Consider the following 15,576-nt stretch of genomic DNA (forward strand, 5'->3'; position numbering starts at 1 on the left):
AGCTTTTATTTTCGCTTTTAGCTTAGTTACCTATTGCGTCGTCACTTTCTTCAAGGCTGTTATTTTATGTGGGCAAATTTCAAATACTTTTCAGTCTTTCTCTCTGCCTTTTTCTCTGGCTGTCTGGCTGGTAACAGCTCTGCCTCCCCTTTTCTGATGTGCAGCGTGGGCGTGCTGCTGGAGCTTCGGTGTGCACAGCAGAGCGGCAACTAGCAGTGCAGAGGCAGACAAAAGCTCACTGCTCGCTCACCCTGCTGCTGATGGGCTGTAGCATTTTACCCTGCTAATATGATATATAATGGTATTTGTAAGCTGTTCAGGCCTAGCAAGCGTTTGACGGATGTTGACATGTAGGAGGTTACCAATGGAAATAAACACAAAATATATGACACGTATGATAGTCTGGTCTGGAGAAAAACCTTCGTAAACATCACTAGAAACTGTTACTTTTCCTTCAGACTCTTTTAATCATCATTTTGTTTTTCAGATTTTATTGACTTGTATTAAAGATGAATTAATTCCCACGCATTCATAAGTCTTGAGACTGCATGTCAATTTGACCTTTACTATTACCTGTTATTACCCCAACACCATCTTCACAATCGTAGTCTGAGATCTCACTGTCACTTATCCTCTGGGATCCTTTGAGATAAAGAGACAGGGAGAAAGATGGGAATATGGAGGAGAAGGAGGTACAGGATAGAATGAGGAGAGAAAGAGACAGATGGAGAGATGGGGAAACAGGGAGAAGTCATTTATGTCCCCTGGTTCATTCATTTAGTACCACAGTACCAACTGTTTGTATTATGCCTCCCTGGCCTGACTGCAATATTTATTGGTTAAACTACAGATTCTAAGTGAATCCAGTAAAATGTACACCTTCTGAATAAATTGCCAGCCTCTGCCTCATGTCACTGCACTCCACAAATACAACCAACTGCGAGAGCATTTTGGATTATATATGTGAAAATACGTGTCAGCTGTAACAAATAATGCCACAGTTCACTGCTCAATTTCAGCAAAAACAGCAGATCTCTCTTCATTTGAAGTGTGAGCTTTTTAACGACACACTCAGTCATTGAATTTACATGTGAAGGTGAGGGTGGGAGAAGGGATACGGCTTTACAGCCCTTTCATCATCCTCCCCAGTAGCCTTATCACCTCTACCTTAAAGTATGGCATCCTCCCTGCAACCCCCTCCCCAATGCCTTCACCGTTCAGTTAACTTAAATCAACTGGACACAGGCTTTTTCAGAAATGACAAGTTCTGCACTCTGGCAGTGCTGCTCCCAACCTCTCATCCCAGTTGGCTGAAAACTTTTTACAGCTGTCAGCTCTTTCACCTTACAGTAACACAAACGCCCACTAAAATCGCCCTTTTGGGGAAGAGAGTGAGCCTTAAGTGACTGCAGTCCAGTCATCTAGGGCATTTTAACCAGTATCTGGTCACAGAACGTAATAGTGGAGAGGGAAGGGCCATGGAAAGAGCTATTTTGGGTTTTGCATAGAGGAGTTATGCACAGAGATCATCAAAGCATTGCTTGTTCGTGTCTCTAAGTAAATATACCACCACTGTTTCAAATGATTAAGAATAATAAGTATAATAAAGAATCCAAAGTATCACACCAGTAACAAAGTAATCTACCGTATATCCCGTGACAATTTCATGAACATAATCACATTCAAAACACACAAACACAAGCAAAGGAGAATGGGCTGCAGGAGCTTGTAAGCAGCGTTTAAGCAATTTTAAAATGGAAAATGTTCATAACAGGCAAAATAATACACAATATATACAGTACATAACAGAGGAAAAGCAAGTGGTCACACTCAAATTATATTGTGTCTGCCAGGACTGGCATATGGCCTGAGTTTTTATAACAACAATTAAAGATAAGGAATGAGCGCAGTTGTTCAGGATGTGGTTGTGGGTTGCAAGGTGGGACTGTGAGACAGATTGTGAGAGGGAGAGACCACAGTGTCCTAAATCTCTTGTTCCCTGGAGTGTGCACATCTCTGCTCTCCTGAGTGGATTTCAAACGAGTGGTGTAAAATTTACACCAGCCCACCAAACAGGCATGTGTCCATGTAAGGCAGCAGAAACATGCACCCCTCACGGAACAAGGGGTGGAGAACCGGGGCACAAGGACGGATCTTTAGAAAGGACAGGAGAACACTCAGATGCTCCACAGAGCAGCACTGCCTGCAAGAGCAGGGGTCCTTTACCTGAGTTGTATGAATATGAGCCTTTGTCTGTAAAAGCAGAAGCAGTAAAGTTGATGTAACATGAATGGCAGAGACAAAATATGGATGCAAAAGGTTTAATAAACAAAAGCAATGGTAGAAAACCAGTGAGCAATATGACTTGAAATTCAACCAAAAGAAACCTTCGTAAATGAGAACACTCATTTGATAGTTATTATTACAAATTTTAAAAATGACCAAGCCTAGATCTACTGTAGTAAGACAGAGCTTGTTCATTCACTTTACTGAAAGAATTTGGAATCACTGAAGTCCATCTTGATTTTATTCTGACTTCAGTTACATGACCACTATTCACTGGCGGTCTTGTAATGTATGTATAATGTACAGCCTTTGGTTGAGCAAAGTTTTTCTGTATATGCTTGATGGCATCAGCCTTTTAATACAGATTTTATTTGTGGGTATGAGAGGGAGGTTTGACTTCAGGTAAAAAGAACAAACCTCAGGGCTGCGTTTTCAAGAACCTGGAAATACCAGTGCTGTTGGTAATGCACTGCAAAATAGCTCAATATCTTTCTTACCTCTTTCGTACTAACAATTTACTGACAAGCAATTAATAAAGCTATTCAGTCTGTATCTTACTGATACAGACAAGAGGGATGTTGCTGACTTTGCAGTCCACAGTTGCAAATTTTTGTTTATCTGTCCAACACCGTATAAAAGAAAGGCAGCTGCCTTGGCTCTATCTATTTTTCAGCATAACAATTAAAGTTTTGCTGACATGTGTCGGGGACAGAGGTGTTACGTACTCTGCAGCCGCCTTGTTGGACTCTCTCCGTGGAGCTGCCTGCGCTGTGTGTTCGGGGAGGCACGTGGGAGCGGGATGGAGGATACATCATGTGTTTGTAGCTTGTACCAGTGTGGCTCGTCATCCAGAAGAGCTGTCTCCAGCTCAATTAGGATCTGTCAGAGGAAAAAGGCCATGGTAAGGTCTCTTACCTCAAAAAAAGCCTCACTCCAAGTCAGTGATGGAATTACAACAATACACAACGTACAGATGTGCTACAACACTCATAGAGCGTCAGTCCCCAAACAACCACTTCCTTCTTGCTGAGGTGTGTTTATTTATCGTAACAGCTTAACACAGAAAATGAGAACAACAAAATTCCCTGTCCACGTTGGACAAAAACTGGACCACCAAACACCTTGTACTGGCCAAGAGCTTTATTAAGGGCTTGAGCCTATTCAAGAGGCTTAGCTGAGATACTGTCAGTGAGTGTCCCTGATGGGTGGGGTTTGGTTTTCTCACCTCTCCCAGGAATTCGCTCTCCTCCTCCCTCACCCTGGCTTGGTCCCACAATGTGATCTCCAGCATGCGCTCCCGAAACTCCCGCCGGTGCACCGGCGAATACATAAAGGTCTGGTTCCATTTGGGCTCTAAGGATTTCTTTACCGTTTTTGTTCTCCTCTTGCTTTTGTCACTGGAGGAACAATAATTCAAACTGTTTTTATTTACAACCATGATGGAGAAGAGCCACGAATACAACAGATCAATAACACGACACAGGACGAAGCACAGCACTGTGGCATGCTGATGAGAATGAGATGGCAAGATGACTGTGTTATCTTTCCGAAATGGTCCACTTCCTGCATTCTTCATCAGTGCATAAGAAAGAACTGCTTAATAAGATGCAAAACCACACTGAACGACCAACAAAGTAACGAGACACATCCAGAGATATCCATATTGCCTTTCCTGATACTAATGGCTAAAAAAAAATTACACAGAACTTTGTGATGTCATGTCAATGCTCCCCCCCAAAAAAACACACTAATACAAAATCTGCTTTCTAAAATTTATTATCAGTCTGTGCTGCCTACTAGTGTTCAATGCCTTTCTGAATGCAATGAAATGACATGGCATTAAATGAATGTGGTAGGTTGAATCAGCAGATCAGCAAATGGTAACTCTTCCTACTCTTACCTTCTATCAGGGAGGAAATAGATTTTGACGTAAGGGTTCCTGGGCCGACCATCTTCCCTGGGTGGCAGGTCTTTGGCGCCCAGGATGGTGACGATTAGTTGATGGCCCACTTTGTCATACCACAGTTTGACCTGCAGGGGCAGAGCAGAGACAGCCTGCTGAGAGACAGCTCAGGACCAACAGCGGTAACAACCCGCAGAGGTAATAATGCAGGAGAAGACAACCTCATTAAGTTGGAAATTAAGTAATTACATGTGCATTTGTGTCTTTTATCGTGAGAGTATTTGACTACAGCATAGTGTCTTCTCTTGTATTTACCCCACAGAGAAAAGGAAGAAGATGTCTACCTGCTGAGATGATGTCAGGTAACATGCTTGGTGGGGAAACTAATTGCTTAAGTGTTCATTGAAACATTTGACATTTACTGTGTCATTGTTAAGATGGTTTGATAATGCTAAAAATGTCAAAATAAGAAATTAAAATAGGAGTATTATATTAGTCCCTACTATTCGAGACCATTGCTTAGTGGAAAGTCTGATGTGTCTTTTTTGTTGTGCACACGGTGCCATACTTATAATATTTTCAGTATCTGTTACATTTTTTTTTCATTTATGTGAAAGTTTTTTAAAATGTATATGTTTATGTCTGTCATAAACACTTCCCTTGATGAATCTACCAGTGATGATAAAGTATCTAATAATGTTACTCTATGGGCATTGATGTGGAGAAATCAGTCATGCTGTTGCAAGAGGAATCGAAGACAGTTCACACTAAAAGGGAAGTATGGACTCTGAAAGAAGACACTTAGAAGAAAAAAAAAAAGTCCAGCTGAAGCCTTAAAGAAAAGTAGATGAAATGAGAAATAAAACTTCTAAGCTCTTGTCCATACTTCTTTAAAAATATGATTATGGGAAGGGTCTGCACTGTTAAAAACTAGCAGCTATACATGCAGCAACGCAAGAGAGGGCATTCAAGACAAGTCAATAGATCTGGTATAGGCCAAATCGGACAGCAGGTGGCTTATTGGAAAACAAACTGTAGCAAATAATCTGTACATTTGTAGCTCACCAAAATAACAGATTCCGCATATATATGAAATGTAATGATTACATTATGTGTGATAATACACATTTTCCAATTGTAAACTGCTCAAATATACAATACGTAAGTGACTTTACAATTTGACCAGTCGAATAATTAACTGAAACATAGACGCTTTTTCTAATCTTACAAACTCAACCACAGACACAAAAACATAAACATAAAAAATATTTACCTCAATTTTAATTCCATATCATGTGTTTAGAAACTTGTAAATTTATAAAAAAAACACACAGTGTATATCTTTGTAGAAATCTGCATGCTCGATTATGCGTAGTAACAGTATTCTCGCAACAGATCTATATAAAGTGAGTTGAGGGTATTCTTAAGCAAAGCAACATAAGAGTGTCAGCAAGATAAATATCCAAAGCTCTGAGGAGCAGTATTAACCTTTAGGCTAACTGAATCAAGAATACAGAGTCACACAAAGGGATTCTACTGTGTGTTGTAGAACAAAAACCACAGAAAAGACAGCCAGATATTTAAGATGACAGATTAAAAGAGACCCTCGCAGCGAAGAACGTCTTCACAGCTTTGCTTGGTTTGAAGTTTGTTATTTGGGAGGTACAATTTGATTATTCTTTAACTCTCATCTGGAAGGACTTTGAACTTGGTATCTTTTCACTGCAACGTGAAACTCCAGACCCATCAACCGTGATCTGCTAATTGACGTCACTTCAACTCGCACACTGAGTAGTCCTTCTGTAGATGTGTATAGGGTTAGAATTATCAAGGCCTGGGTTCATGTCACACTGAAGCAGAAAACAACCCAAGTCCTTTGTCCTAGAAAAATTCCCGGAGACACCCTCCTGCATTCCCATAGTGGAGATCCCAAAAAAATACTGCACAAGAGGGTGTCAGTCACTGGACTCGGTAGAAGAAATCCGGTAATGGAAGAGTGTCTCTTAAAATGTGTTCAGATTAGTTAAGCATGCACTACCTAAGAATAATGATTGGGTGAATGGGTTACAATGAGTAATAACTATCATCGTAACAGTGATACCGGGAAATCAAATAGAAGAAAATGACACAATGCACTGCACTGAGAGGGAAACTTGAAGCTTCCATTTCCCCGGGAATGCATTTTCCAAAGTATGGAAACAGAAAAAGAGGCCAGTCAACAGTCAATGAGCAAAAAACCAAATAGAGATTGTGCCCTGCAGACAGGGCCCATTACCTGGACCCTAGGGGGAAAAGGCGTTGTTCTTCTACTAAGGCTTTGGCTCTGGATAAGCAAAATTAAACATCAAAAAAAAAAAGAAAAAGAAAGAAAGGAAAAGAAAATGCAATCAAACCAAAACCCCACAAAACAACAACAAAAAGACACAATACACTATAAACACGACAACAGACGTTCGTAGTTTTAGAAGGGAGATTTAGGTCAGTGAGTGTGTTCTTTCTCACCTTTCATTTATATCTTTGCTTCCCGGCTTCTTTCTATTTTATCAAAGATTACTTGTCCCTGAGATTCTCTTCTCTGTTCTGCATAAACGCTTTGAGCAAATCATCAGTGGCTCACAATTATATCTCAATGCAGTCCGAATGATTCTACGGGACACATTGTGAATATTTACATTCAATCCCAATTTTGGTCAAACCCAACCTTTTCTCGTAAATATCGATGTTGTGAGAAAAACATGTCCTGCAGGTTTTATCCAGATGCTGAGGCTATTTCCCTTGTGGATCCTAAAGTTGAGCGTTGATTTATCTCTTGCTTTAATGCAGCCTTCTACCCATTTACCCCAAGAAGGACTTTATACTAGATAATGAACAACACATACAGTAACCTGATCTACAGTCCTGTGCTGGGTTGGTAAAGGGCCAGCTGAACAGGCAGAGAGAGAAGCTGTGCCTCGTAGCCTTAACAATGGTTTAAATTAGGATTTTAGTCACATTTTAAATCACATGATGAATGCACAAAGTGAATATTATCCTCACTAACCTATCCTATCATATGACTTCAACACTGGTCAAATCAATCAAACAATGCAGTCCCTCCAGAGGATCTCACATCGTAGTCTTTATGTCATGCTGAGGTCACTTACTGAAAGCTGTCCTGACAGGTACTGGGGGGCGTCCCTCAGCATACTGGGACTCATGGGGGATGTGACGGAGATGGACGGGCGATCCATCTTCTGAGACTCAAAAGAACTCGAACCTGACAGGGCATAGACGACTCAGTCAGCTTATTTAGTAGTGATGCTGGCTTTCGTTTGTAGTTTTAATAACAGGAATACATAAAACCAGAGAGAGGGGGATGGTAGCAAGAAAGATAGAAAGACAAACACAAGAAGAGAGATACGAAGAGGGCAAGAGACCATGCCATGAGAGGACAGAAATACAGAGAGGCAGAGTGACAGAAGCAACTCTCTCCGACATTTCCTTCACTTGATGTTTCTAGGCTGATTAATGGGATAAAATGGGATAATGAAATTGGCTAATGATCCTGACAAGACTCACTTGATTCCAGTTGTGCATGTGTGCTGTCTGGTATCCTTGGAATATCTCTGAAAAAAAAAAAAAAAAGAAACAGAAAGAATGTGAGTGAGACAGAAGAGAAGGAGGAGATGGAGAGGATCAGTTTGAGCTAATGCTGAATACACTCTGCTTTAAAGGCGCTAAGCACCGCATTAGTCTTCATTCACCCAGCATCTCCCTCAGCAGCACAAAGCCGTTCAGATATGGGTTTTGACAAAACAAAGGTGCTGCTATTTTCCCCCTCAAATTTCCCCTTTCAGAACAAATTGGAGGAGAGAGTACAAGCCAGGTGGCAAGGTTTCATTTCGCTGGGCAGCATTGTTCGGTCCCATATGAGGCCCGAGCAGACAGAGCCGGAGCTGGAGGGAGGGACAGATGTTGAATAAACAAGTCGGCCCAGCTCCTTCACATTCTGTGAGAACACAAGCTACAGTCCATCTTGGATATCTCAGTTCATAGAGATTCAAATACAATTAAAAGTTATTCTGAGCCATACTGTAAGTACTGTAATTGCTTTTAGAGGAAGCCTATCAAGGGGGGTGATGAAGGTAAATGATGCAGTCACGGCCTGATGCATAATCCTTGCTCTAATAAGATTTAATTTGGGATGTGCATGTTGTTCATGCATGTCTACTGTAAAGAAATTGATTTTAAAAAGTGTTTGTTTCGAGCGACTGAATCCGCTCTGATACTATTTTGAAATTCCTAAAAAAAAATGCACATTTTACTGCACAACATTGAAAATCTCTCTTTAAAAAAACCTAATTTAAACCTGTAGATGCCCACCACGCATTATGTTTAGCTGCTTGGCAAAAGAGTAACATTTAATTTGGTTAATAAATTCATCCTTCATTCTTCTTCGGCGTCACAAGGTCCTGAAACCTATCCCAGCATGCACTTGATAAAGGGCTGGTAGACACTCTGCACAGGCCTAGTCCTGGCGTTTTTTGTTATTGAATTTTAAAAAAAAAAATCACATTTTCAAACAAATATTTAACAAACGCAAAAAACTATGTTGTCAGAATGCTTGGTTTGTTATTTTAAAAAGTAGTCAAATTTCAGCACAAATTGTCCTCATGCCTAACAACTTAGTTACTGTCAACTAGGGCCTCTTATTGTTTACTGCCACAGGAACTGTCTTGCAAAGACTATAATGTGTGTGTCATTATTTGTAAGCTCTCACCCTATAGGCCTTGAGACCACCAACTCCACCTGCGGCTCAGGCTTGGACTCTAGTATGATATTGTAAACTTCTTTAAATGTGGCTCCTTGTAAAAGCTTCCCATTCCACTCCAGCACCTGGTCACCTGCAAAAATGCCAGAGATACTGAATATCACACGAAATATTTTGGTATTTCATGCTAGCACTAGCTGCATTGTCACAGTGTGGAGAATACATATCATTATGCACTTATAGAACATACAGTACACTACTGAATCCTCTTACTTAATTTCTATATAAAAGCAGCGGTCTGTTTTTAAATACCTGGTCTGAGGTGCCCAACAGTGTCTGCTAGACTTCCTTTCCTCACTTTGGTGATGAAAGCACAAAGTCTACCGGATTCTGTCATCTTGCCTCCCACCACCTGTAGAAGCAGAGAGAATTAGCAATGAAATACACGTGTAAATCAAACTTGAACTGTGACCGCTTCTGTAACCATAGCTTTAATGTGCCGTGTTAACTCTTCATGGCAAAATCTACGAAGATGTAGCATTGTGCTGCAGATTGCAGGAGTAGACAGAATTTTTCCCCAAGTACCCTGTGGATGTCATTGCTTTAGCTCTAGCCTGCAAGGTATGAATCCTCAATAAAAGCATTACAAGGAGAGGGTCGATGGTAAAAGTGCATCTCTGCTTTTTAAAAAATGTCCAGGGCTATGTTTTATTCCCCAGAGACACACTCTGGTGCTGCTCTGTGGTTCTGTAACAGTGTAGGGCCGTGGGCTAGAGCTGTACTGTACAGTTCTGAGCTGCTGTACTCCACTCTGTTGAGCTTACATGGGCATCATACAAATAAAAATCCCTCTTAATGGCAGCTGAATGCCAACATACAAAGGAGCTTAGGGAAGTCTGCTAAATGAAATGGCTTTATGTAACAGACCGGGGCGAGAGAGGGAGGCTCGCAACGGAAAGGAGAGAGAGAGATGGGCAGTAAGGGCAAGGCTGGCAGCCTAACTGATGGACTGACTGGCTGGATTGCCGAGTTGGTTGGCTGCTGCTGAGCGGACAGAAACGCACAGAGGCACTGAGCAGACACAAACATGCCATTTCAGGGGGCTCATGCAATCAGTAATGATTTTTCCCCGTCTTGCCGCTGTGTGTTCAATCTCTCCTCATGGCCCACCATGCTCCTCCGGACTTTGGCTGCTCAGCTAATTTTTGTTTTTTTTTTACCAGTGTGCACCACCTACAGATTTATGCAACAGTTAAACGAGAAGGGAGACCAGAATCTACAACAACAGAAAGTATTTTATGACTGCAATGAAATAACCAACTGACTGAAAAGGTTTAAATCATGTGAACCAAGAATATGAGCAATAGAGTTTAATATGTAATAATATATGTAGGGATTGTGAAAGTACTATTCAGTACATAAACACTGTAATAACTGTGCAAATAAAATAATATTTCAACTGTCAAATTTGGGCAGTGACAACATTGACAGGTTCTAGACTGACTTGTTTCCTCTGAAAGGCTGAATACAGTTCATTAAATTAGTTCAATGTGAGTGAGTACAGAGAATTATAGAGCTCAATATCAAATACTGCTCATTAATATTTATCAGGAATATTATCATGTCTCTAATGAATATTAATACTGAGTAGCACTATGATGTAATCAATATTTGGAAGGCAAGGAGAAAATCAGTGAGCCATATACGAAAATGAGGCCACAAATAGAAATCACACTTGAAAAGTCATATTTTAACATAAATGTACATAACCAACACAGGGTCACCTGCACCTGTCAAATTTCCCCAGAATTCTTTGGTATGACATATTATGTGTCATATACGCTACATGTGCATATTTTAACATGCTATTTTGGAAGTAGCATGATGGTTCATCAGCAGAAAGCGTGATGATCAAGCGCAAAATGTTCAGTGTATCGATGTGGGTGTGTTTGTATCATACCTTCAGACACACACAGGCAGGTAAACAGACATAGTGAACAAGCTCACCTTCAGACCAAGCAGAGCTCCTGAGTCTCGAGGCACACTTCCATCTTTCATTCGCTTGTTGAGCAAAATGCGCCCTATTAGGCGGTCCCCATCTTTGGACGGCTGCCACGTCACCGGGTGCTACAAGGTCAGAACACACCTTTTGTTCAACAACTCATCCACTTGAATTTGATCACTTCAGACCAAAGCAGACAACTGTCCATAGTGAAAGGGGGCATGGGGGTAGTACTTATTCACTCGGGGAAGAAAGTTCACAAAAACTCTGTCGACTCATCAAAAGTTTTTTGTTTTTGAGATAATAACATGCTCAATTATATAATTTCGAAATGAAGGAATATTATTTTCCTCATCATGGATTAATCCTAATCACGTAATCATGGACAAAAGTACTGTTGAAAAATTGACAACTTTTACAACATAACATAACTCATAAATACAACTCGACAATAGTGTTAGGTGTTACTTCCAGAGCTTGTGTGAACCTGCCAGTGTGAAGGTGGAGTGAGCCTCATGCAGCGCCCCATGCAGAGTAAAGCAAGCAGCCCCAACACTCTTCCTCAAACCAGCTCTTCAAACTGGGGCAGGAAGACCGGAGCCTCACTCTGGTGCTTCACTACACACATACAACCACCATCAAGTCAAGTAGTGAGGGGATAGCAGACAATGATTAAGGGGAAAAAAGACCGTCTATGATACAAGAACATATGAGGTAAACCATGAGGCGTCAGTTTAAAGAACAAAACAGATGAACAACGGAAAGCACAGAGTAAAGCCATGAGACACAGATAGGGTGAAATCACAGATGCGGCAGTGGAAGGGAAAAAAGAAAAACAATTATTTGAATTTTCTGTGCAAAACAAATCCAATCTTCCCTGTTTTGTGCTTTCACAATAATTTGACTTTTGCTATAGAAGTGAATGGAAAGTTGGGCAGGGGGCAGGTTCTGTCTGGACTGGGTGCTGTGGGGCAGGGCAGCAGAGTGAGAGGGACGGCCCTGAGTAAAGGTGTTCCTACTGCACTAAACAGGACCGCTGCAGAGCAAGAACACAACATACGGAGGAGAACGAGCATGCAACTAGGAGAGACCCACATTCCTGTGTGCCATGACAAACAGAGAGGTTGTGTGGCAGTGCTTTTCTTGAACAACTATTGTAAGATGTGTAGTTTCTGTTTGGGGAGCAAAACAGCAAGTACAAGTAGCAAGCAAAGAGGGTGCCCCCAAAAGACTTTTTCGGCAACACCGAGCAAGGTGGAGCCAAAAGTAACCGAAAAATAAAAAGGAACGAAATCGCAAGAGAAATCAATTTATACCACGTCAAATGAAACCCAAAAAACAAACATCTCACCTATTTACACTTAGTGACAGAGAGCAAACAAAGACTGGATGGGTAGGTAATAAATAATAATAATAATAACAAAATGCAGGCTAGATTGTCTCAGTACCTTCTCACTATGGCTATGCTCCTCGTTTAGGGTAGTGCTACTGCACGTATCAACTCCCGAGTCTTTAACCTGCGGTTCACACCATGCCAAGTCCTCTTCAAATGAGTGTCCCCCAAAGCGCACCATTTTCTTTTGCCTCTCAGATAAGGTGTGTGTCGGCTCGGACATAAATGCCTGCTCAATTGTTTTTCTTTTTCCCCTTTGACTGTCCCCTACAGGTGTGGGATAAAAACAGAAAGAAAAACAGAAAAACAACATGCAAAGGTGTAAATAAAACGAAGGAAACATGAAATGACAAAAGACTCTAGGAGAAGGGGGGAGAGGGGGAGGAGAGAGACAGAGAGAGGGAGAGAGAGATCGGGGTTAAGGGGCAGGAATGAGGGGAGGGGGGTCAAGGCAGGGCTCCACATGTCTCACCAAAGACATTGGGGAGGCCTCGCTGCTATGCCAAGACGCATGGTCCCACCAATGGCCATCCAAATCTCCTGTAAGGTGGGTGGGAAAGGGCGTACATAAAACAAGAGAGGACAGCGAGAGGGACCAGTGAGGACACCACGAACCACAGCGTACAGACATTAACACCCACACACACACATAATACACATTCAGGACTAAACAAGACATCCAAACATTCATTTAGACACACATGCTCACACATACTGCTCAAACTCAAAAGGTGATCATCACCTCTATGATTCCTGTGGAGAAAGAAAGATGCAGCTTAGATAATAATACATAAAGGATTGACACTGATTTGACTGCCTCAATACTGCACAGTAAGGGAAGGACACAAGCCTGCATTCTCAGCCACAGAATTCTCAGTTTTGACATTCATGACCATATATTTGTCCCTCCTCTTTTCCTTGTCTTCTCTGCAGGACATAGATTCAGTCCCAGCACCCCCTGAGTGTTAGGAGGGAAACAGCCTGTAAGGTCCATTGCAGGGCTAACAAGGCAGCTGCAGTCATACCTACACACAAGTTAGAGTTTTTAATTGAAAAATCTGAAATGTGTTCCACCAGCACATCACAGGAAAACTCTTGTAAAGGTACTGACAACATGTAAACTCAGCACAGGCAGGAGCAGAAATCAAATTCTCTAAATTTCGTTCCTAATATAAGTGTTAAATTTAGAATTTACTGTCACATTAATTCTGACATTTTTTAAGAATGTTCTACAGGATTCAGCACTGCATTTCTCTTTGATTTGAATGACACTGGGCTTGATTCATTATGACACAGGTTGTATTGCTTTACAGCACCTAGGAATGTTGCTTTGAAGGAAAGGGGTTTGTTAATCCGGGACATAATTTTAATTTGACATTCTTATACGTCTTGGTCTTCATAACAAATGGGGGCAAGGATCAACAGTCTATGTGACGGAAAAAAAAAAAAATTATGCAAAATATGGGAAATTTGGTCTTAATTCTGAGAAAACTCTAACACTAATGCCACTTTCAAATGATACTGGCTATCAACCTTTTGAAATGTAGTCTCATTTGTTCACAATCCGGGTGTTTTTGCAGAGTGTTAAAGCAGAGGGGGGCCGCCTTGCCTGAAACAAAGACCAGCTTGGTTAACATAAGTTGCAACACTTTTATGAAACAAAAACCTTAACCTATAGAAGAAAAGAGCAAAGGAGCTATTCCACACACTAATGTCTTATGTTTGATGAGTGTAGTTATTATTTTAGCCATCATCGACAAACTAAATTGATCACAAGACAAGAAGCATCATGATCTGGGTGGCCTAATACAAAAGGTAAACAATTTCCTGGGACCTTAATGGTCACCGTGTGATTAAACTGTAACCCTTTTCTGTATTTTTCCATATGTTGGTTCAAAGGTGCAGGTTGTTGCACAATCAGAAAGGTGTGTTTGTCCAAATATAAGGTTGATATTTTTTCTATCATTGATTCCTCTCTCTACTGATACCCCTTTTAGTTACATATTTGTCTCCAGAATACCCAGTTTAAAAACTCTTTGCTAGGTTTCTTACTTCAAATCAGCAGACAGCAATGCACATTTTGTTCAAACAAAGTTAGCATGCTACTATCTTATCCTACAGTAGCTACATCTGTAGGAGGGAGCAGGGCAGATCCCTAATGTGTTTAACTGGGAATTCAGATTGCAGTGCCACATAGCCTGAACTGACCTCAATCTAAAACGCACTAGGGAGATCTTTTAAAGATGAGGCTCTGATTACAACCTCTGTACTGGCATCAATGGAAACAGCCTTGAGAAATACAGGCTGGGCATTACAGGAGGTTTTTTTTTTTTTTTTTTTTTTTTGCTTCTTCACTTTCACATCAGTCCAGCTGAACGGTAAGAGAGGACCTGAATGTGGTAAGACCCCTATCTCTTGCAGCATATGTGATACTTCGATCACAAGTAACCGCCAAGAAGAGAATACATGATTTGAAACAAATATAAACTCACTGTGAGTATTTGATCTGATGGAAATGCATGTCCGCAGAAACTAACTTTGTCATCGTACAGGATTTGCCCTATTTTCCCAAGTGGATGCACAGAGCAGAGAGATGGAGAACACTTTCAATTTGATTAAGAGGCTTAAAAATCCAAGCTAATTAAAAAGAGTGAAAAATATTGAATCCAAAGGTACTGGTAAGACTCCCAATGGGGAGTAGTATGGAGGCAAAGAGGACTGAGGGTTGAGGCCGTCCTACTGACAAAAATAATTTCAGTTTTCAGAGAGGGGCTGCTATATGAAAGCAGAGAAAGTGCTGATTCTTTGTCCCGAGACCTTAGTGTGTAGCATATCTCTGCATTTAACATCCCATTACGTAGAGGCAATGGGCATTTAAATTATATTCACTTACACTGGCAAGTAATTTTACAATTCAGTACTAAGGTGAATTAAGGAATGTTCTTCATGAAATTTCTCCTATTAAAGCATATAAAGGATGAGTCATTTAAACAATACAGAAGGCCTATTTGGTGCTGACAGGAATTCAGCAGACATTGGTCCTCCACGTGTACAGTGCTTTCAAAAAGTATTCAGACCCCTTTGCTTTTTTCACATTTTGTTATGTTGCAGCCTCATGCTAAAATCCTTTAAATCCATTTTTTTCCCTCAACAATCTACACTCAATACCCCACAATTACAAACTGAAATTGATCGGACATGATCTGGTAAGGCACAAACACCTGTCTATATAAGGTCTCACA

General features: G+C 40.9%; 1 protein-coding gene across 1 annotated transcript in view; it reads right to left on the reverse strand.

Moving 5' to 3' along the window:
• The window catches only part of rims2a (regulating synaptic membrane exocytosis 2a), a 145,086-nt gene that overhangs the window by 48,244 nt on the left and 81,266 nt on the right, over positions 1-15,576 (reverse strand). Inside the window, exons 7-18 of the mRNA XM_040117351.1 lie at positions 12,390-12,601; positions 10,947-11,066; positions 9,252-9,351; positions 8,949-9,072; positions 7,748-7,794; positions 7,333-7,445; positions 6,465-6,512; positions 4,187-4,317; positions 3,512-3,683; positions 3,012-3,165; positions 2,227-2,253; positions 574-642 (exon numbers count right to left, since the gene is read on the reverse strand). Of these exons, the coding sequence (XP_039973285.1) occupies positions 574-642; positions 2,227-2,253; positions 3,012-3,165; positions 3,512-3,683; positions 4,187-4,317; positions 6,465-6,512; positions 7,333-7,445; positions 7,748-7,794; positions 8,949-9,072; positions 9,252-9,351; positions 10,947-11,066; positions 12,390-12,601 (1,317 nt within the window). The remainder of the gene's footprint in view (positions 1-573; positions 643-2,226; positions 2,254-3,011; positions 3,166-3,511; positions 3,684-4,186; positions 4,318-6,464; positions 6,513-7,332; positions 7,446-7,747; positions 7,795-8,948; positions 9,073-9,251; positions 9,352-10,946; positions 11,067-12,389; positions 12,602-15,576) is intronic.

This window comes from Xiphias gladius, chromosome 22 (genome assembly GCF_016859285.1).
Source record: "Xiphias gladius isolate SHS-SW01 ecotype Sanya breed wild chromosome 22, ASM1685928v1, whole genome shotgun sequence".
NCBI classification, from domain to species: Eukaryota; Metazoa; Chordata; class Actinopteri; order Istiophoriformes; family Xiphiidae; genus Xiphias; species Xiphias gladius.